General features: G+C 44.0%; 2 protein-coding genes across 6 annotated transcripts in view; one reads left to right on the forward strand and one right to left on the reverse strand.

Annotated features, from left to right (window-relative positions):
- SLTM (SAFB like transcription modulator) overlaps positions 1-3010 on the forward strand; it is a 37276-nt gene extending 34266 nt beyond the window's left edge. Inside the window, exons 20-21 of the mRNA XM_083586350.1 lie at positions 835-992; positions 2391-3010. Of these exons, the coding sequence (XP_083442476.1) occupies positions 835-992; positions 2391-2499 (267 nt within the window). The 3' untranslated portion in view covers positions 2500-3010. The remainder of the gene's footprint in view (positions 1-834; positions 993-2390) is intronic.
- Positions 3011-6576: 3566 nt separating this feature from the next.
- On the reverse strand, positions 6577-26001 carry MINDY2 (MINDY lysine 48 deubiquitinase 2). Of its 5 annotated transcripts, none has more exons than XR_014541657.1 (10): positions 24999-26001; positions 20202-20259; positions 17249-17313; positions 16283-16441; positions 15651-15753; positions 14464-14606; positions 13423-13596; positions 12432-12629; positions 11306-11425; positions 6577-10151 (listed from the first exon to the last, which is right to left on the reverse strand). XR_014541657.1 is itself a non-coding variant. In XM_083586581.1 (10 exons), exons 1-10 carry the CDS (start codon positions 25827-25829, stop codon positions 10026-10028), a joined length of 1503 nt encoding a protein of 500 aa, XP_083442707.1. In that variant the 5' UTR covers positions 25830-25987; the 3' UTR covers positions 6577-10025. The 5 variants fall into 5 exon arrangements, 3 of the variants coding, with proteins under 3 accessions (XP_083442707.1, XP_083442706.1, XP_083442705.1); XR_014541658.1 differs by having other exon boundaries at positions 17222-17313; positions 24999-25994; XM_083586581.1 differs by lacking the exon at positions 11306-11425 and having other exon boundaries at positions 17222-17313; positions 24999-25304; positions 25686-25987.
- Positions 26002-27667: the final 1666 nt, after the last annotated feature.

Here is a 27667-nt window from a genome sequence, read left to right on the forward strand (position 1 = left end):
CTTTTCCAACTTGCTGTGCCCCCAGATTCTTTAGGGCTGAAAAGTCAAGAAGCAGCATTGCAAAGTTTTTGTCCGGCAACCAGTACAGAACGCACTGTTTCTAACAGCCAAGCTGGTGCCTTTTCACAGGCTGGTGCATTGGGGTGGTCACTGAGCCCAAGTTGGTGACTGCTGTATGATCGTATGATTGGTCGATTTTGGGAAGAGTGATTTTTGTACAGTAGAGTCAGAGCAGATGGAGAGGAATGCTTCACCTTTTCCCTGGAGAGCCACGTTAGGCATCACACTCTGAGGAGAAATCCTCAACATTAGCGGTTGCTTAACATGGAAGGATGGGTGTCCAGTTGAACAGAAGCCCTCTTTTCCCATCTCCCCACCCACCATACTCCCTTTTTTTTCCTTCAGAGAAAAAGCAAGAACAAAAATGTGTATTCTCCTAATGGGCTGTGCAAAGTACTTTGCATGCTAACCTCTCGTTATTTCCAAATTTGAGGTTTTCTTAGTGCAACATCCAAGACACAATGCATGCAAACTCTGAATATCGGTGCAAAAAGTGTACCTATGTGGGTGTTGTCCTTTATAGTCCAAGGGCTGAACTTGAGACAAATTGAAAGTCCCTGATGTAGAACATGATTTGCAGAACATTTCCTGCTTTTGTTGGCGCTGCTTCTCTGAAGTTCTTCCGAAAGAGCTGCAGACCTTCCCAGGATGCACATCTAGAGAAGGCTGTACTGGAGCCAAGTGTGTGCAGCTGTTCTTCCTTTGGGTCCGTTTAGGAAACACAAGTCAAAAGGTGGTGGCACTAGCAGAGTAACCTCCCGTGTCCCTTTCTAGCATTATAATGAAGATCGCCACGTGGTTGAGCGGCATAGCCGTGACGCTGGACCAAGGAAAGAATGGCATGGGCCCAGTTCACAGGGCAGCAGCTATCACGACACAAGGCGGATGGGAGATGGCCGAGCAGGAGGTGGCATGATGTCTCCCCACTCAAGGTACCTGTGACGCTTCTTGCTTCCCCACACCCTAAAATACCACACTTCTGAGGTTGCTTCTAAAACTCAGCTTTAAATATAGGGCTGAAAAAGGTCATATTCAGATTCAAGGAGCACCCACTTGATCGGTGTGCTGGGACGCCCAAGTTTCCATTAGGACGGTGTATGCCACCCCCTCCCCATAACTGATTCGGAGCCCACTTTGAATTGGCCCTGAGCTCTGGATTTCAGTCTAAAAAAGAAAGCTTCAGAAACCCCAGCAACTTGCATTGAGACACCAAAATCACCATTTTCTTTACATGGGTGTGAGGAATTTGGAGACATGGTAGCCCCTATAAGAGGGGTTTAACTCTGCCACATTTCAGGCAGGTGGTTTACTTTTTTACTCTGGATCACCCCGGATCTCTGAGGCAATGCAGGATTGGGTACTCTGCCCCCACTGCTGGCACAAATCTGAGTTGCCCTGATTGAGCATGGGATTCAGTGCAGACTTTGGAACTCTGTTCCTAGAGAGGTTGGACTGGCTCCCTCCTTGTCCTTCTGTCAGGTGAATACATTTTTATTCCAGCAGATCTTTAGGAACTGGCTGTTGAAGGAATGGTTGGTGCTGTGGAGTTTTTAATGTTATCATCTGTATTTTTAATAGTTTTTATATTGGGTTTTTTCTCTTTGTGTTCAATTACTGTTAAATGAATATCTTGCCTATGTTTTTAGCTTTAAGCCACTTGAGTCCCAGTCTAGGAAAAAGATGGGATAGAAATAAATGTAATAACAATAATTCCTATGACTCAGTGGAAGCTTGGCAGTACAGTTGAGTAAGCTTTGCAGAGAGTTTCATGACCGCATAGAATATTGTCTGAATCTAGTTGGGCTTTGGAAACACATGAAACTTAACTACTCATATTGTTAGTTTGTAACCATGATGTGCTCTGGAAATCCCCTTGGGCCTGAGCAGATAAAGCTTGACCAGTGAGGAAATTGGACAGAGGCCCTGGGCCTGGGACCTTCTCCTGTGTGTGTGAGGCAGACACAGACATTTCTTGGGCAGCATCTGTATAGGTCACAGTATAAGATCCAGGAGTTCGGTTGGGCATCTTTTTAAAGCTCTCTGCACCTGAACATGATTACGTTGAATGTTGTCCAGCATGGGTTGCTGGCTCCCTGATGCACACTAAGGAGTGTTCTGTCCCCAGTCTCAAAAAAAGTAGCTGCTGTTCTCTCAGTAGCCTGCCAGCCTCACCGCATGGTTGAGTGGGAGCTCCCCAATGTGTCAGCCTTTACACCCTGTAACAAGATCAGGTTGTGAGAACTTTGCCTTGCTCAGCACTCTGGATAGTGAGATGTTAATTCCTCTGAAACTTCTTTTTAAATCTGCTTCTTTTTCAACTTTTATTCCAGTAATTCTTCGCCCATTAATAGAGTTGTACAGATTACGGGCAATTCCATGCAGAGGGGAAGTGGTTCAGGATTTAAACCGTTTAAGAGTGGACCACCACGAAGATTCTAAGCCCGCCGACCTGCTTGCCCCCCCCCCCTGGTTTCAAGATAACTTATTGGAAATCTTTTATGAACGAAGAAGCCTTGGCTAAGAGAACTTGTCTTTTTTTAATTTTACCATAATTACTTTTTCCTCTTTTTTGGAGGCATTTTAAATAAGTTAGGCTGTTTGGATTTTGGATAGTTCATTGTACTTTTTTGATGAGCATTTCCCCCTGTAACACTAGGAGCTCTGAAATTAATTGGAACCAAACATGTGAACCGCTGTACAAAGAGATGATTTGTTTTGCACCCAGTAGTTTAATTTACAATTTAGCTCTGTGATGTCAGGCTTGAAAATTAGGTACTTACCACAAAACACACAGATAACCCAATTGTACATTAGAATGGGTAGAGAATAAGGGTTGGGTTGGTTGTTTGATTTCTGGGTATTATGTAACCTATTTTTGGAGAGTTGTTAAACTGAGTGGATCTGTATCCTGGCCACTGTATCCTTTTGAAATAAAGCTTCATAATCTGTATTGCCACTTGTACAGTCTGGTTTGTTTGTCTGGGAAGCTGAAATCAGCTGGTCCTACGCAGTAAATCATTCTAGGAGTAACTCTTTTCTCTGTTCCTGTCACTGAGGTAAGATCACAGTAAAAACAGACACAATTAAGCAATGTTGTAATGACATCTGAAAACTTTGTGTGAAAAGCGTAGAATAAGAATCTTCTTCTTACTTGGCCCCTGCCCCGTTTCCCTTCCAGCAGCCCCACTCATGGCCTGCAGTAATGGAAATGGCCAGACCCAGATGACATTGCTAAAAAAAATTAAGACTCCATTTGCAGCAGAGCATAGTGGCCTTATGATTTGGCCGTGTTCTGCTCTTGGCCTTCAGCAGCCAAGCTGGGGAAGTGGCTGTTCACATATGTCCTCTTGAAATCTGCCTCATTCTTAAGGTACATCCCATTTTATCTGAAAGATTTACTTGGGTGATATACTGAAAAGTACCCATAGTCTACATTTTTCAGTATTCAGTGCTGCAATGTCCATTGTCAAGGAAAGCTAGATTCTCTACCCTGTGTAAATTATGCATATTGGCACTTTTGTCCAATTTTACATTTGTTTTTACTCTTTTGCATAAAAGCACAATGATTCTGGAGGAAGGGAACAAGGAACGCAACAAAGCACCATTGCTGACTTCTGGTCTAGAGTGTTCAGGCATTTATTTAATTTTCACATTTTATATACTGCCCATAACAAGAGCTCTTTGGGCAGCTTAGATTTTTAAAAAAGTACAATCAAAGCATAAAAATAGAAATACAGCATCAAATTTAAGTTATATAGTATAACAGCAAAGGCATTGTTCAAACTTTTGAACAAATCTTAACCATGAACACTAGAAACTTAAAGTTAAATGAAAACTGGAATGTGAACTATCTAATCAGTATCCTTTTCTCTCATTTGTCTGTACTTCTTTGATACCATGGCATGTACAGCCTTACCCTGATTGCCATTTTTCCAGAAATTAAAAAATATATATCACGTGTTTCCATTGGATGACATTCAAGCAGGCTAGCAACAATAAAACAACTTAAGCAACAGCAAAATAGTGCTAACAGAGTCAATACAAACAGCAATTTAATTACACCATCTCACATTCCTTTAAAGTGCTGGGTTCTTGCTGTTTGTGTGTTTAAAACTAGTCAGGTGAACACCTGTAGGCGCTATTGTAAAAACCAGAACCTGTCTTGTGTTCCACTTCTTCTGCAGCCATCTGGATTTTATATAGGAAATGATGTAGGTGGGCCACTCTGTGTGGAAGGAGATGGTTTTTAAAGAGCTCCTACTTGCAAATGTTTAAGGCCTAATTATGCTACGGAAAAAGCAATCCACCTGTTTTCATTCAGGCCCAAGTTCTTGCATACCAGTATGCTGCTTGTAAACAGTGTAAAATACCTATGTAACATCCGGGGGGGGGGGGGACAAATGTTCTATACACTTGGCCATTTTCATTCCTAAATGCCACTCAGGTAGACCTCTTAGACAGCTGCAAAAAAAAAAAGTGTCCTGTGATATAAACATCAGCCCACATCAGAGGCATGTCAGGTTTGTGTCCATTTATTCTTAAAAATTATTCCATGAACCAAGTGTGTTCCAACTTTACAATAACCCCACATTTGGCATGTTTAGCTGTGGCCTCTGCCCTGTACAAAAACCAGCAAACAAAACACTGTGTTGACCATATCTTCAGTTGCACAATAAAGGGGCTATCAAACTTAAGGCAAGTAAGATAGCTGTTGAAGTGCTTACATATTTAAAATAAACTTTATCAACTCCTCCAGCTTTCCCATAGTGGCAAGCTCACAGGAAGGCAGGGGCCCTTTCCAGTAGCTGAAACATTGCCTCTGCCCCTGGACCTTTGTTGTTTCAACATGAAAGGTGGAATGTAACTATTTGATAAAATACGTCCTTTATGAATTGGTTTGGATCCATTTTTAAACCCTTCTAAGATGACAGACATTATCACACACATCTTGTGGCAGCAAACACCATAAAACAGCCTTCCCCAATAATTATAGACACCATGTCCTACATTCTGATGGGAATTGTAGTCTGAAAGGAGAGCACCAGGTTGGTGGTGTCTGTAATTACATTATTGAGACATTAAGGAAGGTTAAATTTCCTAAGTGATCCAAGTTTCAACAGAATATATATGTATACACACACATCCCTACTGCCTTCTGTACCTCATCCATAATTTTATAAACCTGTTATGAGGCTTATTTACTTTTTCTCAACAAGAGTTTTGGTAAAGGTAAAGGACCCCTGGACAGTTAAGTCCAGTCAAAGGCGGCTATGGGGTGTGGCATTCATCTCGCCTTCAGGCCGAGGGAGCTGGCGTTTGTCCAGAGACAGCTTTCCAGGTCATGTGACCAGCAGGACTAAACCGCTTCTGGTGCAACGGAACACCATGATGGAAGCCAGAGTGCACAGAAACACAGTTTACCTTCCCGATGCAGCAGTACCTATTTATCTTGCTTGTACTGGCGTGCTTTTGAACTGCTAGGTTGGCAGGAGCTGGGACAGAGCAATGGGAGCTCACTTCATCGCAGGGATTCAAACTGCCAACCTTCCAATCGGCAAACTAAAGAGGCTCAGTGGTTTAGAGCACAGCACCACCCGCATCCCACTAGTTTTTTTTTGAAACAACAACAACAACACACACCATCTAGTGATGGAAAACACAGTGGCTCTTCAGTTGTTGGAGTCTCTCATCCACAGGAATCACTGCTAGTGGCCAGGGATTAGTAGAGAGGCATAGCTTACTCATCCCTTCTCTAATAATTTTGGCTGGTATCTATGCCAACTTCGGTTTTCTGTCTTTTGGCATGTCTCTGTCCTTTCAGTGGAATGTGTATCAAGGAAAGCCTACTGATAACTGAATATGAACACAGCATTAAGCACCCTGCAAATTACAGCTTTGCCTTTTCAGAAAAATATTAAGGCTCTTGCCAGACTTTGGGCCAGCAAGGGAAACTGATTTCAAGGAAAGTTTCTACATGCTGTAGATGCAGATTTTCAGCTAAAGATCTACCCTCTGCTCTGTAACACGTGTGGCTATAATTGGGAAATTAATCTTGAAGGCAGCCCTGTATCGTGAACGTTTTGATGTTTGACTTTCCCCCTTTTTTTTTGCTGGAAGCCTTGTAGAGTGGCTGGGGAAATCCAGCCAGATGGGCAGGGTATAAATAATAATATCCTGCACCTGCTGGCAGCTACCTAAAACTAGAGCTGGATTGCATGATGGGCAAGGTCTTGTTTATGGCTGCAAATTGCCTGTAAGGGAAGCTTGATTGCTTTTGAAGCTACAGCACCCAGCCCTTGAAGCTACCTTTTAGATCATAGGATTTACATTGTTCCACAGGTGTCTCTGACCTTGTTTGTGTAGGTTCTCTTTGGTTTTTAATAGTTCCGTTGAGGAGGATGTAGGCTGAAGCAATAAAACACACAATTAGCAGGATGCTACAGTACAAGTTCAGCAAGGGCAAACCAGACTGTCCCCCTATGGGTTTTGTTCTTTGCTTAAATACTCCATGAGTCATTTCAGCAGTTGAATCAATTTTTATTACATGAGGAAGTCACTTTTAAGACTATTAAAAATTATAAATATATATATTTAAAAATTAGAAAGAAAACAGTGAGAATGCCAACAGTTGTCAGCTCAATACATCAAAGTAGGTTGACAAGATCCAACAGAAAACAGCTAGCTGCTGATCACAGTGTAAATCCATGCAAAGTATCTGATCAACTAGAAGCCAGCCTGTGGCTGAGATATGTGGGTTGGAATCTAAAGATGGACAGAAGCCAGGAAGTGCTGCTGTATTTGCTGCCTGAAGGTTGCACATACGTGTATTTGCGGAGTAAGACAGATACCGCCCCCCGCAACACACTAACTGAGCAAGCCATATGGGAAACCAGCTTTCAGTGGTTCTAGCCCACGCAGTGGGAGCTTGTGTTTCTGAATACTGCCATTGCAGGCAGAGGTGAACTTGTGTGCTATTTCCCAGCCAGTAATAAAGAGAAAAATCCATACGATTGGCCCCAGCCACAATGGTTGCACAACATTCACTCCCGCTCTACAGCCATAAGCCAAAAACAAAAAGAAACAGCTGCAGTGAAAGAGAACTAAGACATTCTAATTGTTAAAGGATGCCATTTAGGACAACTGTCATGATTTTTTTCAAAAGCAACGTCTTACACATAAGTGCCTTTTACAAAATTATAAAAGTATTTGGCAGTGCTTTAAGTGGTGACATTGATGAATCTCTGCATTTATAACATCAATTACATAGCCACAGCAAAAAAGAAAAGATCCTACACTCCTGCTCTACATTATTAAGCTTTGATAAGGCAAAAGCCTGTGTTCATTAAGGGCCTTAAGTCTTTCCACACCCTTCACTCTCTACATAATCAAGTCTTCTGGAAGTGATGTGATGTTTTGTTTTTAAGAGGCAGCAGTAGGGAAATACATGACAAGCATGTGTTTTTGTGTTAAACTTGATTTTGCTTGCAAGTTAAAAGCCTAGGCTAAGTCTCTGCAGGAATGATCAGGAACCCCATCAATGGCAGCAACCTTATGGAGAGGTATGCAGCCTTGAGCACCAACAACACAGCATGGCCCCTATTACTATGCCCCCACCAGCTACTCACAAATGCAAGCAAATAGACCTGGGGCTAAAAATTGGGTTGTTATGGCTAGAAGACATAGATACGCCATCTTTCCTCTCCGCAGCTTCTAAGAGGCTACTAATGGCTCCCAGAACACCACCACCAATCACACAAGTCTGCCAAAAACCTAAATGGTAAGATCATGCTGTTAGGGCAAATCCGCATCTTGACAAGGTTCTGCATGCTGCACCAAAGTATGAGATTGTCAACATAAGGCCAGGCATGACCTCAGAGCTAGCCCTCCTAGAAACTACCTCTTGCCTAATGGGAGGAAGTCATAGCTCATTGCACACAGCAGGCCCTCCATCTGCTGGAGCTTTCTGACTCCACAACACCAGCCACATCATAGAAATCTAACTTCCTTGATATTCAGATAAAAGCAAGAGAGTCATACCCTACTGTAAATGAAGAGGGAACAATGAATAGGAGCATCAGGCATTTCTTTCACTATGACTGACTATTGCAATTGCCAATGTAAAAACAGACTGGAAATGGAACAAACGTACACTTAATGTAAACACCTTCGCATTTTTTCTGCAAAAAGAAAAGCCTTGATACAGCTTTGTGCTAATGTATGTGTTAAAATCTCATCCATAATGTAAGATGGCACTATTGTCTAACAGAGGGTTAGGGTAATGTGCATATGTGAAATAAGATACTCTGAAGTAGTACAAGAAGAGATACTCTTTAAAATGTTATGCAATACAAGGGTAAATTCAGTTATGAATAAAGCCATTCTGTTTGTTCGCAAATTTGCCAGAAATGTTTACCTTTCAGACCAATGGTTGAAGGCCAATATTTTAGACTTAATTTAAAGGGGACAAATATACGCACCCTGTCAAGCAGTAGGCATCTCTCATGGAAATGACTTTGGCTAGAACTAACTTCAGGGCACGGCCTCCCCCTCATCTGAGACTTAAGGTATTTTGGTGCTGCTGCAAAATGGAAGTTAGAAACAGGGTATCTAATTATTAGACTGGACTCTCTGCTCCTAAAGGAACTTCAGGGGGGAAAGCATCCAACCCTCCCATTTCAATGGCACCTTGTTACCAACCACCTCAGTAGAAAGATTGCCACACTGAATGTTAGGCAGGGATGAGGTTTGTCTATAGATGCAATTATCCAGGCTTTGTGATTGTAGCAAGTAGCCTCTACGGACTGACATATAAAGTTATCAAAAGGATGAAGGCCAACGCCTTCCTGGTGAGGATGGCCTGGAATTTGCTCCCTCTGACAGTAACATTCAATACTATCAGTACTATGAGAAGTAGCATGTTCATTTGTATGCTGTCCTCTATAAAATGTGATTCCCCAAAGTTCTACTTTAAGTGTTTACAGCCAAGTATCTTTTCCAAATATTCAATGCTCCTTCCCTCCATAACTGCCTTGTAAGTCCCACCAAAATCCAGGAGATTCGTTCGCATATGCAGTTAGGACCACAGCCCCAGAGCATAGTGGAACAATTTTCATACTCTGTGGAAGTGTGCTTTAGAGCTGCATGGACATGATACAGATTATCTACCTACAGTACACTTGATAAGGCATATAATCACACACATCCTCATATTACTCATCCAAGGTACTTTGGGTGAGCGGGGGGCGAGGCAAGTATCAAGCAATTTTAATTCCACAGATTACAGCACATCAGCTTTTCCTTCCAGTCACCTACTCCTGCATAGAGGAGATCAATAAATAATAGAACAGCTCTGGTCTCACTCATCTGTATTGAACAGAAAAGGGCCAAGTACAATGGTGAGCTTGACTCAAATATGGTACAAGCCTCCATTTCTCTTGCCATTTCTGAGTAATCTTAACCAATACTTTTCAGACCCAGGTCTCACCTAGGTTGAAGACAGCTCAGGGGACACCTTCCCAAAAGCCAATAAAACAGGTGAGCTACAGGCTGTGAGATGCCCAGAAGCCTGAAAGACTGCTTTCACACCATAAATGGTCCTCTTGTGGCAACTGATGTACAGACCTCTGGCAGAAGCCCAATATGAGAACCACTTAACTCCTTTCATCACAGAGACAAGCAGATTTACTAACAAATATTTTGAGTTAGTTATGTTCCAACAGGTCAAAACCTGTGGCAGTGTGGACTCCCCCTCCACAAAGGTGGTTATTTTCTCACAATGCATTGAAGGCAGAGGCAGCCTCATTCAAACCCCTCTGAAAGAGAGCGTGCATGACTTCAATGGTCTTGGGGGCACCATCCTCTGTGGGGCTATCAGGCACAGGCGGCATGTGGAGCTTGGAGTCCTTAGAATTCCTTGTTTGTGTTTCAAGGATATGTGCTTGGGTCCAGGTAGAGTCCCCCTCCTGTTATAGAATGGCACAGCTGTTCTTCTCTTTCTCTCGCTCTTTTTCTTTCTCCCGAGGTTCTTTTCTTTTCCGCTCACTACTCCCAGATTGTCTTCCAGTTGATGGAGACGCAGCTCCTTGCACTTGCTATCAATAGGAAAGGGGAGGGGGAAAGGCAGCTTATTTATTTGAAGTATTTTCATCCACTGCTCAGGCAAAGAAAGGCTCAGAACAGATCAGCCAGGCATCATTTATGCTTAGAAACACTCACTAAGGCCAACTAAGAGATACTGTCCACACTGGGCCAAGCACTGCTGAACATCAAATGGTGACCAGCCAGCCAAGTTCATCACTGGAGGGGGGCCAAGGGAGCGTAGTGTAATGTCCCCAACTACTCCCCACCCCATTAGGAATTTTCACATTTCCTTTTCTGGAAGATGGAGGCCCACCACTCACTTCAGAATTCACTCCGTGTGAACTTGTTGCAAAGAAAGTGATTCTTGTGCCACCATAAAGACAAAGAAAGATAGCCTAACAACTTTGTGTTCCATTCCTAGGAAAGGTGGCTTGTCAGCTTCAGGCAGGCCTTCATGAAGCAGATTATCTAGATCCATTTCATGAAATTGCCTTTACTCTTTTGTCTGTTGCCTCACATCTTTGTTTGCAGCACCATTGCCACACCTGTGAGCTATTTGCTGAGTTTCTGTGAGATAAATGGCTCTTAGCAGTTTGTATGCAGCTGGACAAGTGAGCTTTGTTGTTTTTGTTCTGTTTTGTAATTCCCAAATGTACTCCCAAACTGTATTTTCTAATTGTATTTTCAGAGTATGCAGGTTTGATTTTATGCTATTATTTTTAATTACCGGTACTTTAATAAATCTATCATTTCAACCCTGATGTAGCTTTTTTGGAAGCCTTATTACTGAATCCAGTTTTCATAGCTACTGAACAATTTTTGTGGACCAGACAGTCTGGTTTTTTGCTCTTGTCCCAGTGTATGTCATGCGATATCTGGTAATGTTATGGGAGTTTCCTGGTCCAGCCTAGTTGGACCAGTGTCATGGTAGCAGCTGCACTACCTTGCAGGGTTGGTTTTTCAACTGTGGTTGCTTGGCACCTGCTAAACCAACAAGGGCTGGTTCCCGGGGTTTTAGGAGTTCAGTACTTGACGCCAACTATAAAAAATAGTACCTTAATCCCTCAAGATGGTACCAAACACCCCATGTTAAAGTCCATGTCATTGAAAGAAAATATGCCAATAGATGAAAAGGGAGGGGAAGCATTAGTTTACATTAGGTTACCTCAATAGATATGTGATCAGTGTCAGATAGCAGGCTAAATTAGGAATATATTGGTGTATAACATGCAGAAGACAGACCAATCCTCAGCCTCTAAGAAACAATTTCATCCATAAGTGAAATCTAAAAAATAAAAATTTCCCTCGCATTATTTACAGATTTTGCACTGTGTGTTCCGCATTTGTTCAGTAATCATGTATGTTTTTCAGGGTGTGAAACCTACAGCTACCAACTGAATTTTACATATTGTCAATTATTTTTGATGTAATTAAGAATTTTTATTTTTATTGAAAACTACTCAGTGCCAGCAGCCAACATGGCTAATCATTTTACCAGGGTCACCCCTTCAGGTCTATGCAGGAATGCCAGGCTCCCCCCAACATTGTGGAAGCCCGGAACGTGCAATGTCACACCGTGGGAGGAGGCCTGTCACGCCCAACAGGGCTTGCTGTGGCTGTAATGCGCTCTGTCGGGCCCTCCCACCACTGCGATGGGCTCCAGTGGAGCTCGCCACTGCAGTGGGAAGGCCCAACAGAGCCTGCCGCCGCCACGGCACATCCCATTGGGCCTTTCAGAGGGCGCAACAGGCCCCATTTACTCCCAAGGGAGAAAACAACCCCCGAGTGTCCACTGATTTGTGATGTGTGCATTTGCTGGAGAAAATTGCAAATGGGCCTTGGGGATACAGGCTCTAGCAACTCACTTTTATGCCAAACAATGGCAGGCAGGCCTGGTCCCTGAAGTCCTCAGGAAGGCCTCTCAAAGCAGACCCTAATGTATGTTCTAAGGACTTCTGCCCCAGATGGAGCCATACCTCACATCAGCTGTCCAGCTACAGAATTCTTTGGATAAATTTATGCCTCGACTTTCAGCATTACACTTCCAGAAAAGTTAACAGTTAAAGTCAGATCACTGGCCCAGTGAACTCAGTATTGTCTACAACAACTGGCAGGGGCTCTCCAGGGTTTCAGACAGAAGTCTTTCCCAGCACTACTTTCCCAGCTCTGTCGCTGAGCTACAGCCCCAACCAACTCAACAGGAAATGCTTCCATGCAAGCATGCAGAAGACAGGACTATGAGGAAAGTTGCTGGCAGAATACAAGGGCCACCAGGAGCCAAACTTCCGTACCTGAACCTGAGCAGCGGTGGCAGCAGCGGTGGCAGCGGCAGCTTGCTCCTGCTCCTGATAGTACTGAGAAGCCCGTCTGTCCTCCTCTTCCTGAAGTTTCTTGGCAAGTTCAAGGTCACTGATTCCTTCTGGTATCTGCTCCCAATTAATGTCTTGGCTTTGCTGCTCTTGTTGCAAGGATAATGCCATCAGATAATCCTATTATGTAAATCCATGGTGAACACTGCTTTAGTTGGCACAATACAATCAACCAGTGAGATTGTATCCACCATCCAAATTTTCAGCTTTCCTCCATACACAAAAGAAATATCACTTTCAGCGGCTGCATGAAAGCTGATGTGTGAAGCCTCCTTCCACAATGAACTGGGTAAAAAATTGCTGGGCACCATGCAGCCCTGACTTGGTTACAAGTTGTAACTGCTGGATCACTCAGCAGCTTTTAGTGTACAGAATCTAGCAGGCTTTTTGTCCATCCTCAACATGCTTCCAGATATCATGGACAAAAGGCAACCCTCAGATACCTCCTGCCTGCCCTCAAGATCTCAAGGACAGAGAATGGTATTTCAAATAATCCAGTGTCCTTATAGATGTCTTTAAAAGGGCATTAGACAAAGTCATGGATAGGGCTATCAATGGCTAAATGTTACTGCATGCCTCTGAGTATCACCACATGTTGGAAGGCAGCAGTGCAGAGGGCTGTTGCCCTCTTCATGGGCTTCCCGGGGGCATTGGGTTCAGTGTTGTGGGGAACAGGATACTGGAAAAGGAAGGGCTTTCTGTCTGATTCAGCATGACTCTACTGAGGTTCTTAAGAAACGTAATGTTATGCTACATGACTACATAATTGAAGCAGACATTGAGTTCTGCCTAGTTTATTCTGCTTTCAGAGAATCAAGAGGGAAAAGGAGGCTGACACAAGGCACGATTTACATACAGCGCTAGTGGGGAAATTGTATCCATCCCAAGTACTGAAAAGGCAAAGCAAATCTACCTGGTCTATCTGATCTTGCTGTCCTCTGTATACTGTTTCTGGATCAGATGGAGGTCGTAGATGGAATTCAGAATCACAGAAGTTTCCATCCCCATCTACATTGTGTAAGCTTTCCCAAACAACTTTGTCTTCTGTAAGGAAACCCTGATCTGTCACCAGGAGATAAAGCTGGCCCTAAACAAAAAGGAAATTCTTTTACACATGTGTAGTTGGAAACTAATTTGGATGGGGGAGGGAGCGCTGAATACTGCTAATACCATGTCCATTGTTTGAGATGAAGTTAGTGACGATGTCCTGAGTATTTTTAGCTTTAGGAGCCATACTTGTGGAGTCTGCAACCCTGCTGCACAGTTATGCAACTTTCCATAGTAAATCATCAGTTTATAGCTATCAGCTAAAATTTCACATCTGCAACTATTTCATGCATTATTATACCTCCTCCAGAAGCGCAGCTCACCATAAGTTGTTGGATTCCAACTCCCATCAGCATGGCCAATGGCCAGGGATGATGGGAGTTGAATAGTCTTAACAACTGGAGGGCTGCAGGTTCCCCACGTTATAGTCTCTGAATGCACCCAGAAGAGGTTCAAGGAGACATGGCACTATCTAATGGCATAACAGTGTGCAGATGTGGATATCAACTTAATTCATTGGCTGTACATTTTGATACATAGGATTCTAGTAAAAGAAGGCTGATCATCAAGTCAGAGCTACAACCCTAGAGAAAAGAATTAAAACTGAACCACTTGAGCATACATGTATGTGGAGTTTGAAAATATGCCAAAGGAAACACATTTAGAAGCCAACATGCATTCCTCAATCGGAAAAGATCTGGGATGCCAGCATAGTCAATGACATGGGACAATGGGACTATTAGTTAACATATTGAAGGCCACAGGTTCCTTATCCCTGTTCTCGGGCAAAGCAGCCACATGACACTTTAGGGACAAATGGACATCAACTAGGAGCAGGCCACATACTCATGAGCTTCATTAGTTAACAAGCTCAGATAAAATACAGAAACTATTCACAGCCATATACCTTATGTTTGGTCATGGTGCTAAAGTGGTTGTTTCTAAAGAACACACATAGTTCTCCTTCTTGAACAGTGGAAGTCAACTCACATAACCCATGGTAGGTCAACTGAGTGGCTGTGTTGTTTAGGAACTGTTCTGCTATGGAACCTGCGAAGAAAGGTGGTTTACTGCAATTTAAAAATACAATATTAAAATCAGTTTAAAACAATTACAGTCAAGAAAATAGGGTAGATCCCCCCCACACACAGAGTCAAAGGCCTGTGTAAAAAGGTGCTTCTTCAGCATACGGCTAAAAGTATACAATGCCAGAGACACCTCTTATAAACTACCACAGAAAAGACCCTCTCCCAGGCCACCCACCCACCCAAAAATTATGAAGGGTAGTGGAAATACCAAGAGGAGCCCCTCTGTTTATCTTCAGTACAGACTCTTGGATATTAAGGAGGCATATTTCAGATATTTGGGGCCTAAACCTGCTGTACTGTAGTACCCAGCCAAGCATGACATTTATCTGAAAATTGGAGAGTGTCAGCTTAGAACCGCATGGAGGACAAGACAATTCCAGTGTAAGATGGTTAAGGATGGTTTGCTGGTAAAATAAAAAGGCATTAAATTACTACAAAGCCTGTTCGACTCAAATGAGAGGAAGAGGTTGATTGTGAAGCAGAGTTACAGGCTTGTTTCTAGGTTAAGTGGCCACTGGATTGCAGTCACAGACTATTCAATGCTAGTCCGACTCAGAGCACACCCATTTAAGTTATTGGACATGAATTGTTCATTAATCTCAGTGGGTCTACTCTGAACAGGACTTAGTTGAATTCTACTCAATAGGTCTATGCTTAAAATCAGAGATTTCCCCCCAATACGCCGCATTCATGCATGTGACCAAGATGGCTTTATAATTGTGGAAGCTGCGAAACAACCGGGTGGGGCCATTGCCTTCATGCTCTGCTTGTGGGCCTCCCAGGGACATTCAGTTAGTTACTATGGGAAACAGGATGTTTGGTTGGATGGGCCTTTAGTCTGCCCCAGCAGGGTCCTTAAGTTCTTATGGGTTCTATTCATGTCAGCTACCAGTTGCTGAAGAATGACAGCATTGTCTTAATGCTTCTGACTGGTCCATGTTGGATTAGTTGGACATTTGATATGATCAAATAGTGTTTTTCTAACATTCTTAAGCAATTCACCCACCTTCATCAACTAGCTTAGTGTTGTCTGACTGCTTACAACAAATTATTTTCTCCACCAGCTGATTGTAGCTGCAGTTACCAACTGCTTTCACAATGTCAGCAGTCTGTGGGGGAGAGAAAAGGTAAACCAAGCTTGACTGATATTTTGTGTCTATTATGAGAAAGACAAGTTAATGCTACCAACAGTTAAAAACACACTACTGTGATGGCACACACAGGTGGAATGATATAACGTTGTATTTTCCAGTACACAATGATGACTAAAACAATATGCAGCTGCCCATCCACCAGTATCATTCTTTGCATGATTCTTTCTTAGGAAGGGAGCTGGGTGACTACTGGAAAGGTTTTTGCTGTGGTGGCACCCACACTCTGCAATTCCTCAAAGCCACATTTTGGACCTTCCATGCTATTTCTTAGTTACAAGAAGGCAGCTGTACTGATGCACTTTTAGTGGCGTTTAGGATCTGTAAAAAATTTAGTTACTATATTTATCTTTGTGTTTATCCGTTGTAGCTTTTAAATGTTCACTTAAGTTCTTATATGAACTTGTTTTACAGGCCATCCTCTGAGCTGGGGACAAATTCCATAAACCACACCCATAGGATTAACACATCCCCTCTCCTTGCTTACCTGGGGATCTACTAGCCATCCATGGTATAATGGAATATCAAGAAGGTCAAACACTATGCATTCAGGTGTGTACTCAAACACTCGTACACCAGTGAACCTCACATTCACATCAAGACCTGTCTGAAGCTTATGCAAGATTGCCATTGCATCACTCATATTCTGCCAAAAAAAGGAAAACTTAACTGTTTGCATCAGTCAACACACAATACCAGTATTAGTAACAGTATTTTAAAAGCAGATTACAGAAAAAATCTGAAGCTGTTGAGTTCTCAATGCTATATGAAGACAGCGGAAAGTATAAAAAATTATCATTTACAGTAGGATGAGACTTGACCAATAATCAGATTATAACCTCATTTACCAATATGTTAAAACATTGCCAAAGGACATAGAGTGTCCAAATCTTATAACCATAGTTTCTGAGAGCAATAATATCCAGGAGCTTTTAACAAATAAGTAACATTTAACACATTTTACTGATTCATATTGAAATCTACCAAGGGTTAGCAAATGCCCATCATTAAAAAATTAACTGCTTCAGGTTTTTCAGGAGAATCAGGAAATTCTCAACTCACTGCAGATTTCTTATTGGTAATTTACTCCCTTCAAGTTTTTTATTACTTAAAAACTCTATGAAAGTAATGGAAAACAAACTTATTACAGAGAAAAATTAAGCCATCCTATCATTTGTTAACTAGACTTTAGCAGAAAGAAGAACTGTAGGTTAATTCACTAAAGAATTTCATCTCACAAACAAGATAAAGAGTGTAGCTCATGTTGCTATATGTAATGCATAATTCTTTTTTTAATGTAGCAGTCTGTCTTCCACTGATTTACTCTTGCTTTTAATATGATTAAACAGAAGCTTTAACTTTACAATATGAATGGGGGGGGGGAGAGATTAAGTGGTTTAATTCACTACTAGAAAATGCCACTTACTCTTAAGAAGAGCTTGTTATTTATTACCTGCTCATAGTTTAAGCGCTGAATTTCAGATATTTCTTTTGGTTTTGCATCAAGGATATAGTCCCCTATAAGAAAACAAAAGATTCTAATTTGAAAGCTGGAACTTTATAATCAAAAGCAATCTAATCTTGTTAAAGCTTTATTGGTTCTTTCACAGGAAAAAAACCTATCAATTAGAGGAGATTAGTTGTGAGAGGCTGTAAAGATGCAAGCAAATACTCAATATTAGAAAGCTGCTGCTTACTAGCATGAGTCAGCTTCCTTTCAGGTATGCCCTGAAAGACAAAGCTGGAATTTATGAGACAAATTAAGGAGTGTATTTATATGCTGAATAATCGGTTGCAATAAAATTAGCTTTTCTAAAAACCTGTACTTTGACCTGCCAATTTCAACTTTGGTTAGATACATGAAGAGTTTCCAATACTTGTCCTCCAAAGGTGTGTAAAAGTGATTATTTCTGCCTTGATCAGATCACACCTGGAGTACTGTGTCCAGTTCTGGGCAACACAATTTAAGAAGGATATTGACAAGCTGCAATGTGTGCAGAGGAGGGTGGCCAATACGATAAAGGGTCTGGAAACCAAACCTTCTGAGGACTGCTGCAGGGAGCTGGGTAAGAGGAGACTGAGAGGAGTGAATATAGCCACCTTCAAATATCTTAAAGGCTGCCAGAACCAATGGCTTCAAGTTACAAGAAAAGAGATTCAAGTTAAACATCAGGAATACCTTTCTGAAAAGTAGAGCTCTTTTGTCAGTGGAATGGACTCCCTCAGAAGGTGGCAGACTCTTGTTCAGCGGAGACTTTTTAAGCAAAGCTTGGGTGGCCATCTGTCATGGATGCTCTAATTCAGGCATCCCCAACCTTCGGCCCTCCAGATGTTTTGGCCTACAACTCCCATGATCCCTAGCTAACAGGGCCAGTGGTCAGGGATGATGGGAATTGTAGTCCAAAACATCTGGAGGGCCGAAGGTTGGTGGTGCCTGCTCTAGTTGATATTCCTGCTTTGGGGGGGGGGATTGGACTAGATGATCCTCAGTGTACCTTCCAACTCTACAGTTCTATGGTTCTATGATTAACTCAAACAGAGAGAGAGAAATGAAGTGGGAAAAACATTAAGATTTAAGCTAACCTTCATTAGCCTGGAGCCCTCTAGATGTTTTGCACTATAACTCCCATCAGCCCCACCCAACCTCAACATGGCTCTGCTGGCTACAGCTGATGAGAGTTGCCCTCCAGATGTTTGGGACTGCACCAGGTTGGTGAAGCCTGGATTAAGCTTTGGCAAGAGAGTCATTCTCCCTGAATCGTGCTTGCCTGAGCTTTACATTCCCCACTCAACTTTGAGTGGCTTCTTCTTGTTTATATCAGCTTTAACATCTATTTTAACACTTCAAACTGTTATATTCTTCAGTAACATAAAATATTTTAAATTGTGCACTCAAGATTTTGCTTCCAGCGTATCAACCTTTTATCACCAATTAGCAACCACAAAAACAAATACTACCTAAAGAGCAACCAATAGATTACTTCTTCTGTAACAAGTGTGGAGAGCTACCAAAACATCTGGCCCATGGTGCATTCCCTTGCCGCTTTTAGTCTCTCCTCCTCAGACCCCCCCAAAGCCCACTGTGCTGCCTTGCAGGGCAGCAAAAAAGACACCTCTCTTCCTCCTCCAGTACAGAAATACAGTGAGCTACTTGAAAGAAGTGACTGATCTTCCCCTTTTCTGGCAGCTCACTTCTTCCTTCCACTTCTTTTCCTCCACATTCACCACATAAGCCAGGAGAGAATGGGTGGCCCCACTTTCTTTTGGCTCTGGACCAGCCCATGGCTAGCACGCAGCCCAAAAGGAATTCCCACTCCCATCCCATTAAAGGGAGCAGAAAAGGTTCCCTGCCCTTGCTATAATATTTCTACAGTATATATCAATCTGTGTATCCTATATTACTGAGTAGCATCCCTCAATTTTTAGCTGTTAAATTATTCCCTGGAGAGACAACCAAACAAGTCTATAGTATTCTGAAGTATTTAAGGGCAGAATGAGTCATGGCCCCTGCAAATCCATTCTATGAAATTAAAGTGGAGCTGCTGAACTCCCCCTGCAGAATGAACCAATACATTTCAGGACTGCTGGACTGTGAATATTCTAGCCTACTCAGTTCCATTTTAACTAAAGAAAAATCTGATTTCCCATAGAAATCATGCCAATTGTAGCAAGTGTTGGAGATATTTTCCTTTTCAAATTTAAAGAGACAAAATGCAAGAACAGAAATAACATTTGCAGTCTTACATCACCCAAACTAACCAAATCAGTGAGAAGGGTAGGGTACAAATCCCCATGCCCTTGTTTCCCAACCATGTGCCAAGATCTAAAGTGAAGGGCCAGTGGGAGGGGAGAGAAATAATAGTCCTTAGTAGGCAAAGGTGAGCTAGTTAGTATAAGGTAAAGGAACCCCTGACCATTAGGTCCAGTCATGACTGACTCTGGGGTTGTGGTGCTCATCTTGCTTTATTGGCCGAGGGAGCCGGCGTACAGCTTCCGGGTCATGTGGCCAGCATGACTATGCCACTTCTGGAGAACCAGAGCAGTGCACGGAAACACCGTTTACCTTCCCGCCGGAGCGGTACCTATTTATCTACTTGCACTTTGACGTGCTTTCGAACTGCTAGGTAGACAAGAGCTAGTTAGGGCCCCAATAATTAGAAGCTATGTATAGCTTCTAGAGGAGCCCTTCAGTGTCCAAGGATCATCTCACTCTAGCATGGCCAGGCTTCTCCAACCCACAAGCTGACTACACCCATTATATTTTAAAGTTAACAACAGGCTCAAGGCTAATTTAAACGTTCAACTACTGCCAAGCAGGCTATCCTGCCAGATTCTAAACAATCCTTGCTTAGGAATTAACCATTTTTCTCAATACAAATTACTCATGCAGTGTTATTAGTACTAACCTAAGTATTCCATCAACTGCTCAGCAGTTATGATTTCCATCATTGGTGGCAGTTTCACCTGTGAGAGAAGAGAATTTAAGCTCAATTGTTTTTCCACAGTACTTAAAAGACAATAAAAGTTTGTAAGAGTTAAATATCCAAATTTGCACTGTAGATGTACAAGAGCCACAGATATTTTTGTTACATGTAGAAATAAGCCTGCCTATCAACTATTGGAAACTATATTAAAAATCAGCAAGAAGTACAAAGGTCAACTCCCCAAGTGAGAGAGACACATTTCTCTGCTGCTTCCAAATTCCTACATCTAGGAAAAGCTGCAGAAGATATTATTCTTTTGATGACTTCTCTTTCCATGGATTGTTTTTACTACCACAACTTAAGAGTTCTATATACTTCAGAAAAGCAGTATTAGTATTCAGTTGTCCTTGATATTGAAGCACCTCACAAGTTTAGGCTCCAAAATAAGTCCCTTGGTGTTTATGTTTTAGTCGACAGAGGTTACTCCTTTATATAGAACTGTATAAGCATACTGCAAGTGGTCAGCAGCATTAGCACTGCATACCTGTTTTTTGTTGTGATTGCAAAGAAACATAAATGTCTCCTCAAATGCAGAAGCTACAGAAATCATCATGATGTGCAATTTTCAACAATTTATATAAAGTCTGCATCAACACCTGGTACACAATCGAGACCCAAAGAGCCTTACCAGACTGGAATAGAGTGTGTGGCTAGGTCACTGTGGAAGTAAAATTACGGCAACATATGCATAGGACTGTCTTTCAGGAAGACTTGAATTTCATTGGGTCTCTTGGTGGAAACAAATCCCAGCATCACTTAAGATTCTGAATGCTGGGCTACAGATGAAATTATCTGAGCTGCTGAACTGCTATGCTTCTCAGAGCTGTTAATGTATGTTTGAACTACTGTTCAAAGCTACATTAACAACGCTGAGAAGAATAGCGAGGACACAGATTGCAAATGGAATGTTTCAGGCAGCAGTAAGGTTAAAGAAGATGCATTAGTTGACAAAGTAATTCTCTCTTCCATGGAAACTTTCAAAATGGAGAAGTTAATGTTCAACATAAAAGGATGCCATATGTACACATTCCTTTACTGTATATGGAGACCATAATTATTTCCATTTCTGTAAGATGCTGCATGCATTTCCAGAATGAGATTTGTTTGGCAAATAACTTGGTTTCCAAAATGGAACATATCGCATTTTGTATCACATTGTTTGTAACAATGTTGTTTGGCAACTGCTCTCTGTGTTCTGAACAGTGCTGTCTGAGAAACAAGCTTGATTTAGGTTTCCAGCACCTTGCAAATAGACATACAGAGTTGAAAGGAATTTGCACACCCTTGCCCCATGCACTATCCAAGGGACTAAAAGTCAGTAGGTTCCTTGGGTTTAGTATGTGTTTTCCTACTATACTACACCTGCAACGTTTTGTGCAACACTACCCCCCTAACTCGGCAGGTAACAAATGCATTATTCTCGAAAACAATATCCCAACAGGAAGCCAATGTTCAATAGTTCATGTTTTACTTAATGAGAAAGTGTAGATGCAAAGAAACTATTTGTGTGAGGCTTGTAACAGCACAAAAATGAAATTTCTTCCTGTTGGAATTCTACTGCCAAATCCCCAGCAAAACATGTGATTTTTACCACTAGGATAATAAACCCTTTTCAGACCAACCCAAGTTAATCTAATAGTAGTTGATCAAATTGGAGATAACATGAAAAAATCCTTCCCAAATGAAGAGCTTATCATTTGCTCCCAGTTTACCACTCCTTTCAGGATCTTTGGCTAAAGGCAATCACAGCCCTTCTCAAAACTAGCTTCTCTCTTGTCCCCAAAATAGTCATACTAGATTACTTTATTTTGAGAACGCTTTGTAAGCTACTTGTAAAGCCTCTTGGGACTAAAAAGCAGAATATAAAATAAACGTGAGCTTCCTTCTGTACCTAGTCAGCCACCTAGCAAGAATAATACTGTTAGCGTATTCTAACTGGCTGTCAGTATCTTGGGTATTAAGGAAACAGACAAAATTCTTTTAATGGGAGGTCAACCTGGAACCTTCTGTAATCACAGCATGGAATCAAAAGCTGAGTTATGGCTTCTAAAACAGAGGGAGAGGTGAGAAAACAGTAATGGTGTCATTTCACACCTCCCAGCACCAGATTTAGGGTGGTACAGGTGGTTCCCCACAACAGAGCACCAAGCCAAGGGAGCACAAAAATGAGGAAATCCATAACTGAGAAGATCCATTTGGGGTGCCAAATGTTGGCCTTGCACAGGGTGCCACATTATGAAAGATTACCAAAGTCCATCCCTGCGCCTCCACAGACCTTAGAGAAGAGTTTGGTTTTGATATCCCGCTTTATCACTACCCTAAGGAGTTTCAAAACGGCTAACAATCTCCTTTTCCCTTCCTCCCCCACAACAAACACTCTGTGAGGTGAGTGAGGCTGAGAGATTTCAGAAAACTGTGACTAGCCCAAGGTCACCCAGCAGATGCATGTGGAGGAGCGGGGACGCGAACCCGGTTCACCAGATTACAAGTCCACCGCTCTTAACCACTCACCATGCTGGCTCTCTCATTGCTTGCCTTAGACTGAGTCAGCCTGTTGGACCACTACCTGCTATTAGCTCCTCCAAGTGGCAGCAACATTCGGAGTCATCATGTGAGGGGCTAGCTGGCTACAATTATGTTGCAGAACACATACATACATGCTCTTCTGCTTTTAGCTACAGGGGCTTAGTTTATAGATCTCTGTCAGATGAAATTGCCCAGGACTATAGATTGACGACGGGTCTGTCTGTGCCTAAGGCTACTTGCTTCATATGTTTTTTGTATGGCTTTTGTCAGTCAGGACTCACAGAAACTCAGTTCCGGCACCTCAGGAACTCAGGCATCTCTCAGGTGGGCGCCACTGCTATTATTAGAGAAGAAGGGAGGTGTTCATGGTGAGTTCCAGCACCTCTTTTTCTAGAAAAATAGCACTGGTTCTTTTCAACATACAGTATGGGGGAAAACCTCACCTCAACAGCAAATACAGCTTTGCAAACAAAAGGTCCCACTTTCAGCTTCCTACACCACAGGTTAAAAAGGGTCGGATGGTGGGAATAAACCTTCTACCATGTCTGAGAGGCTGGAGCAGGCATAGGCAAACTCCGGCCCTCCAGATGTTTGGGACTACAATTCCCATCATCCCTAGCTAACAGGACCAGTGGTTGGAGATGATGGGAATTGTAGTCCCAAACATCTGTAGGGTCGGAGTTTGACTATGCCTGGGCTGGAGGGTAGCTACCAGTCACAGCAAACAATACTGGGCTAGATGGTATAGAATGAATTCACATGTAATGCTATGGGCTTAGGATGAATGTGTGGGCTCCCATGGAGGAGATTACAGCTGCCTTGCTCCCCCTCCCAGTCTTCAGCTCAGTGAGGTGCATGTCACACCTAAACTAATGTTTGGCTTAACACATTGTCCAAACCCAGACTCTTGATACAACTTTGAGGTTAAGAAGAGAGCTTAACTGTGAGCCTGGGTTTAGATGACATAACAAGCCAAACCTTGGCTTAGCAGCACACTGCACTGAACTAAGAGAACCAGGGAGAAGCAAAGTGGGTCTGAGTTCCTTTCTGACAGCACACTTGTGCAGGCTCAATAAACCATAGCTTGGTTAACCATGTGCAAACTAGATCCTATTTAATATGAGACTGAACCTGGGATTCTCTACTTTCCCAAGATGAACTGCGGAGCTGTAGAAAACTTCCAAAGGAGAGGCACCCTGCCAGGGCTTGCAGCCTGAGGCAAAGGGAAAGACCCCTGCTATGTACAGAAACAACTAGCAAGACTGAAGTACAGTGGTACCTCAGGTTACATACGCTTCAGGTTACAGATTCCGCTAACCCAGAAATAGTACCTCGGGTTAAGAACTTTGCTTCAGGATGGGAACAGAAATTGTGCAGCGGCAGCAGCAGGAGGCCCCATTAGCTAAAGTGGTATCTCAGGTTAAGAACAGTTTCAGGTTAAGAACAGACCTCCAGAACGAATTAAGTACGTAACCAGAGGTACCACTGTAAGTTGCGCCTTACTTCAATTCTGGCAATGAGGCAGTGTCATTCTAGGAGCTGCATCGCAGGGTAGGTTCCAGGTTGTGCCTCCAACCTCACAGCATCAGCCTCCTAAAATGGCTATCTCACCTGCATTCTGCCCATACCCAGAAAGAAATTCAACTAGGTAGTTGTGCCAACTCCAGGAGGCCCACTCAGTATCTGTGGGCAGGGTGCCCTGCCCGTTGAATGTTAAGGGGGCATTCGCACTGACCCGTCTCTTTAATGATTGCTAACAATCTCAAAGGAGCATGCCAAAGTGATGTCATGCATGTGCAACCCGCACCCCCCAAATAATGTTGGGTGCAACTGCACCTCTGCACCTAGGGTGATCAGTTCCTGGGCATGGCAGACAAGGGAAGACATCCACACATGTAACAGAGGAAGCAGCCTTACAAGAGGGATCACACTCATCCCTCTAGCTCAACAGTTCTCCAGGATGCCACTGTGAAAGTGCTTCCCAGCCCTACCTGGAGATACCTGGGATTGAACCCTCGATCTTATGGAATGCAAAATGCAGGTGCTCTGCCCCTGCCAGGGGGCCCTTCCCCTGAAAGGATAAGGAAAGACGACAGCCCTCCTGGCCAGTTTATCTAGGAAGCTGCCTGTCCCTCGGGAGGCCAGCGAGGCGTGCAGCTGGCCTGGTCCTTCTCCCCCAGCCCCGCCACGCACCTTCCAGGCCAGGAGCAGTACGTTCATGATGGCCAGGAGCGGGCAGGGCCCGTTCTCGTTCTGGGTGATAATGGGCGTGTTCTCCTCCTTCCAGCGCACCCACTTGATGTGGTAGACCGACTGACCCGGGAAGCGCTCCTTGGCGCCCGGCGGGAGGAGCAGGAGCGGCGACGGCGAGGAGGACGACGAAGAGGCGGCGGCGACGGAGGCAGTTCCTGCCGCAGCCCCCTTGCTAGGGCGGACTCCATCCTCGTCGTCGTCGTCTTCTCCGCCGGCGACAGGGGCTCTCCTGGGCGCCGCCGCCGCCTCCTCGGAGTCGTCCTCGTCGTCCTCGCCGCCGCCGTTGAGGTCGGAGATGCTGGCCCCGTCGCAGGACGGCAGGTTGGAGAAGGAGCCGAGCGAGTCGGCCAGGCTCGCCGACTCCTCGCCGCCCGCCGGGCTCAGCGAGCCGGGCCCCGACACCCCGCTGCTGCTGCCGCTGCCTGGGGACGGAGCCGCGGTCGCCTCGGCCTGGGAGGGGCTTTCGGGCGGCGTCGCATCTCGGGCGCTCTCGGCCACCGGCGGCGGCTCTTCCAGGCGGGAAGCGAGGGACGCGGCCGCCTCTGAGAGGACCGTCGAAGAGCTTCCCGCCCCTCGCTGCTGCTTCTCCGCCTCCTCCCGCGTCTCCTCAGATGCCGCCGCCGCCGCCTCGTCAGGCTCTGAGGCGATTCCCGCCTCTTCCTGAGGGGAGACGCGACTCGCCTCAGGGGCGCCGCCGCCCCGCTCGAGCGCGCCCAGGGGGGCGGGAGGAAGCAGAGCTGGCGGCGGCGGAAGCTCCGCCAGGCCCTCCATTGCCCTCGGCGGACAGCTTCCCCTCCCTCGGTCAGCGAGGCGTTTCCGCTACGGGCGGCGGCAGCATGAGCAGCGCCGCCGCCGCGACCGAGACGGCTGCTTCTGGCCCAAGCGGCCTTCGGACGCCATGACAGGCAGAGGCCACGCCCCTTCCCCGCCCTGCCCGGGGGAGGGGCTGGCTGCGGGGCGCATGCGCGTGACGCGTGCGAAAAAGGGCGCGGTTTGGTGGGGAGTCCTCTGTCCAGGGGGCTGATTGTCAAACACAGGGGGACCGTTGGGGGGGGGACAGACAGACACCCCCACATAGACACACACACACACACACACAAGGCCGCAGCTTCCGCCCCCTCTGTTAGAGTTGCTGTAAGTGAGTTCCCTGATTTGGACCTTGTGCAGAGCAGAATAGAAATGAATTTGCTCTCCGCCTCAATAATGCGTGTCAAAGCTTTACTGGAAACAGTCTTAAGGTAGTTACAAATAAAAGTTACAAAACACAGAGCAACGCATTGGTTTTTAAACAAACTAGCGATGCTATCCAAGCCTTCTTTGTAATCCTTAATGCAGTTTCAAATTAAAAATTGAAGGTCTTATATACATAATAAATGTTCCAACCAAACACATACATAAATATATAAACCACATGTCTGAAGCAGCACAGGAAAACAGTCCTGAAATCATTTTGACTCCCAAGCTGACCAAGTGTTTCTCTGCAAGGAGGGAGGGGGTGAGGGAACCTTCCCATTCTCTCAGGAATTAAGAAATCACCATCTCAAAGGAATGGCCAGACTACCAGGAAAGGCAATCAGATAAGGCAAAACAACAGCATTCAAATTTCTGTTGTAGACCACCTTTTCTGTGATGTAGGTATGATGTTTGTGGGGGTGGTCTTGGGTTACACCCTTTGTGTGATGTATGTATGATGTATGGAGGGGTGGTCTTGAGCTCCAGGGCAGGGAATTTAAAATGTCTATATAAGGGCAGGCACACCTTGGTTCTGGGTCCTCCTCCTTCTCCTGCGTGTGAAGGGGGCACCCTGTTGCAACAGTTCAATAAAGAACAGGCTTACTAGCTGCTTTGCTTCTCAATATTCTCTGGTTGGCCTCTGTTATTTTCTCCAACCGATGGAAAACCTACAAAGGACTCTATAAGGGCTCTTGTGTCCCCCATAAGGGAACAAGGGCAGATTTTTGTTTATTACAAGTTCAAAAAGCTTTCCTCTCTCTGGTCCCAGATCCTAAGTAACTTGCTTGTTAAAACGGTTAATTTCTACTCCTGCTGTTGGCTCCATCCACTGCTTGAGACGTTTGTGTTCTTAGGGTCCATCTTCCTTCTGTGAGAGATCTCTGCTAGACTTTCTAGTACAGTGGTACCTCAGGTTAAGTACTTAATTCGTTCCAGAGGTCCGTTCTTAACCTGAAACTGTTCTTAACCTGAAGCAGCACTTTAGCTAATAGGGCCTCCTGCTGCCGCCACACCACCGGACACGATTTCTGCTCTCATCCTGAAGCAAAGTTCTTAACCCGAGGTAATATTTCTGGGTTAGCGGAGTCTGTAACCTGAAGCGTATGTAACCCAAGGTACCACTGTACAGTAATGAGTCATCAATTAGCATAAATCCTCAAATGGAAACATCTGCTGCATTAGCTAGAGACAAGCATGCCTAATGCAAAGTTCTCTTTGCAAAATATTTTAATAGAATCATAGTTGGGACCATGGGGATTGGGGGGTCATCTGGTCCAACCCCTTGCAATGCAGGAATCTTTTCTCCCATGCGGGGTTTGGAACCAAGACCCTGAAGTTAAGAGTCTGATGCAAACACAATACATACAAGCATAGCA

The sequence above is a fragment of the Podarcis filfolensis genome (genome assembly GCF_964270895.1).
Source record: "Podarcis filfolensis genome assembly, chromosome: 14".
Classification (NCBI taxonomy): Eukaryota; Metazoa; Chordata; class Lepidosauria; order Squamata; family Lacertidae; genus Podarcis; species Podarcis filfolensis.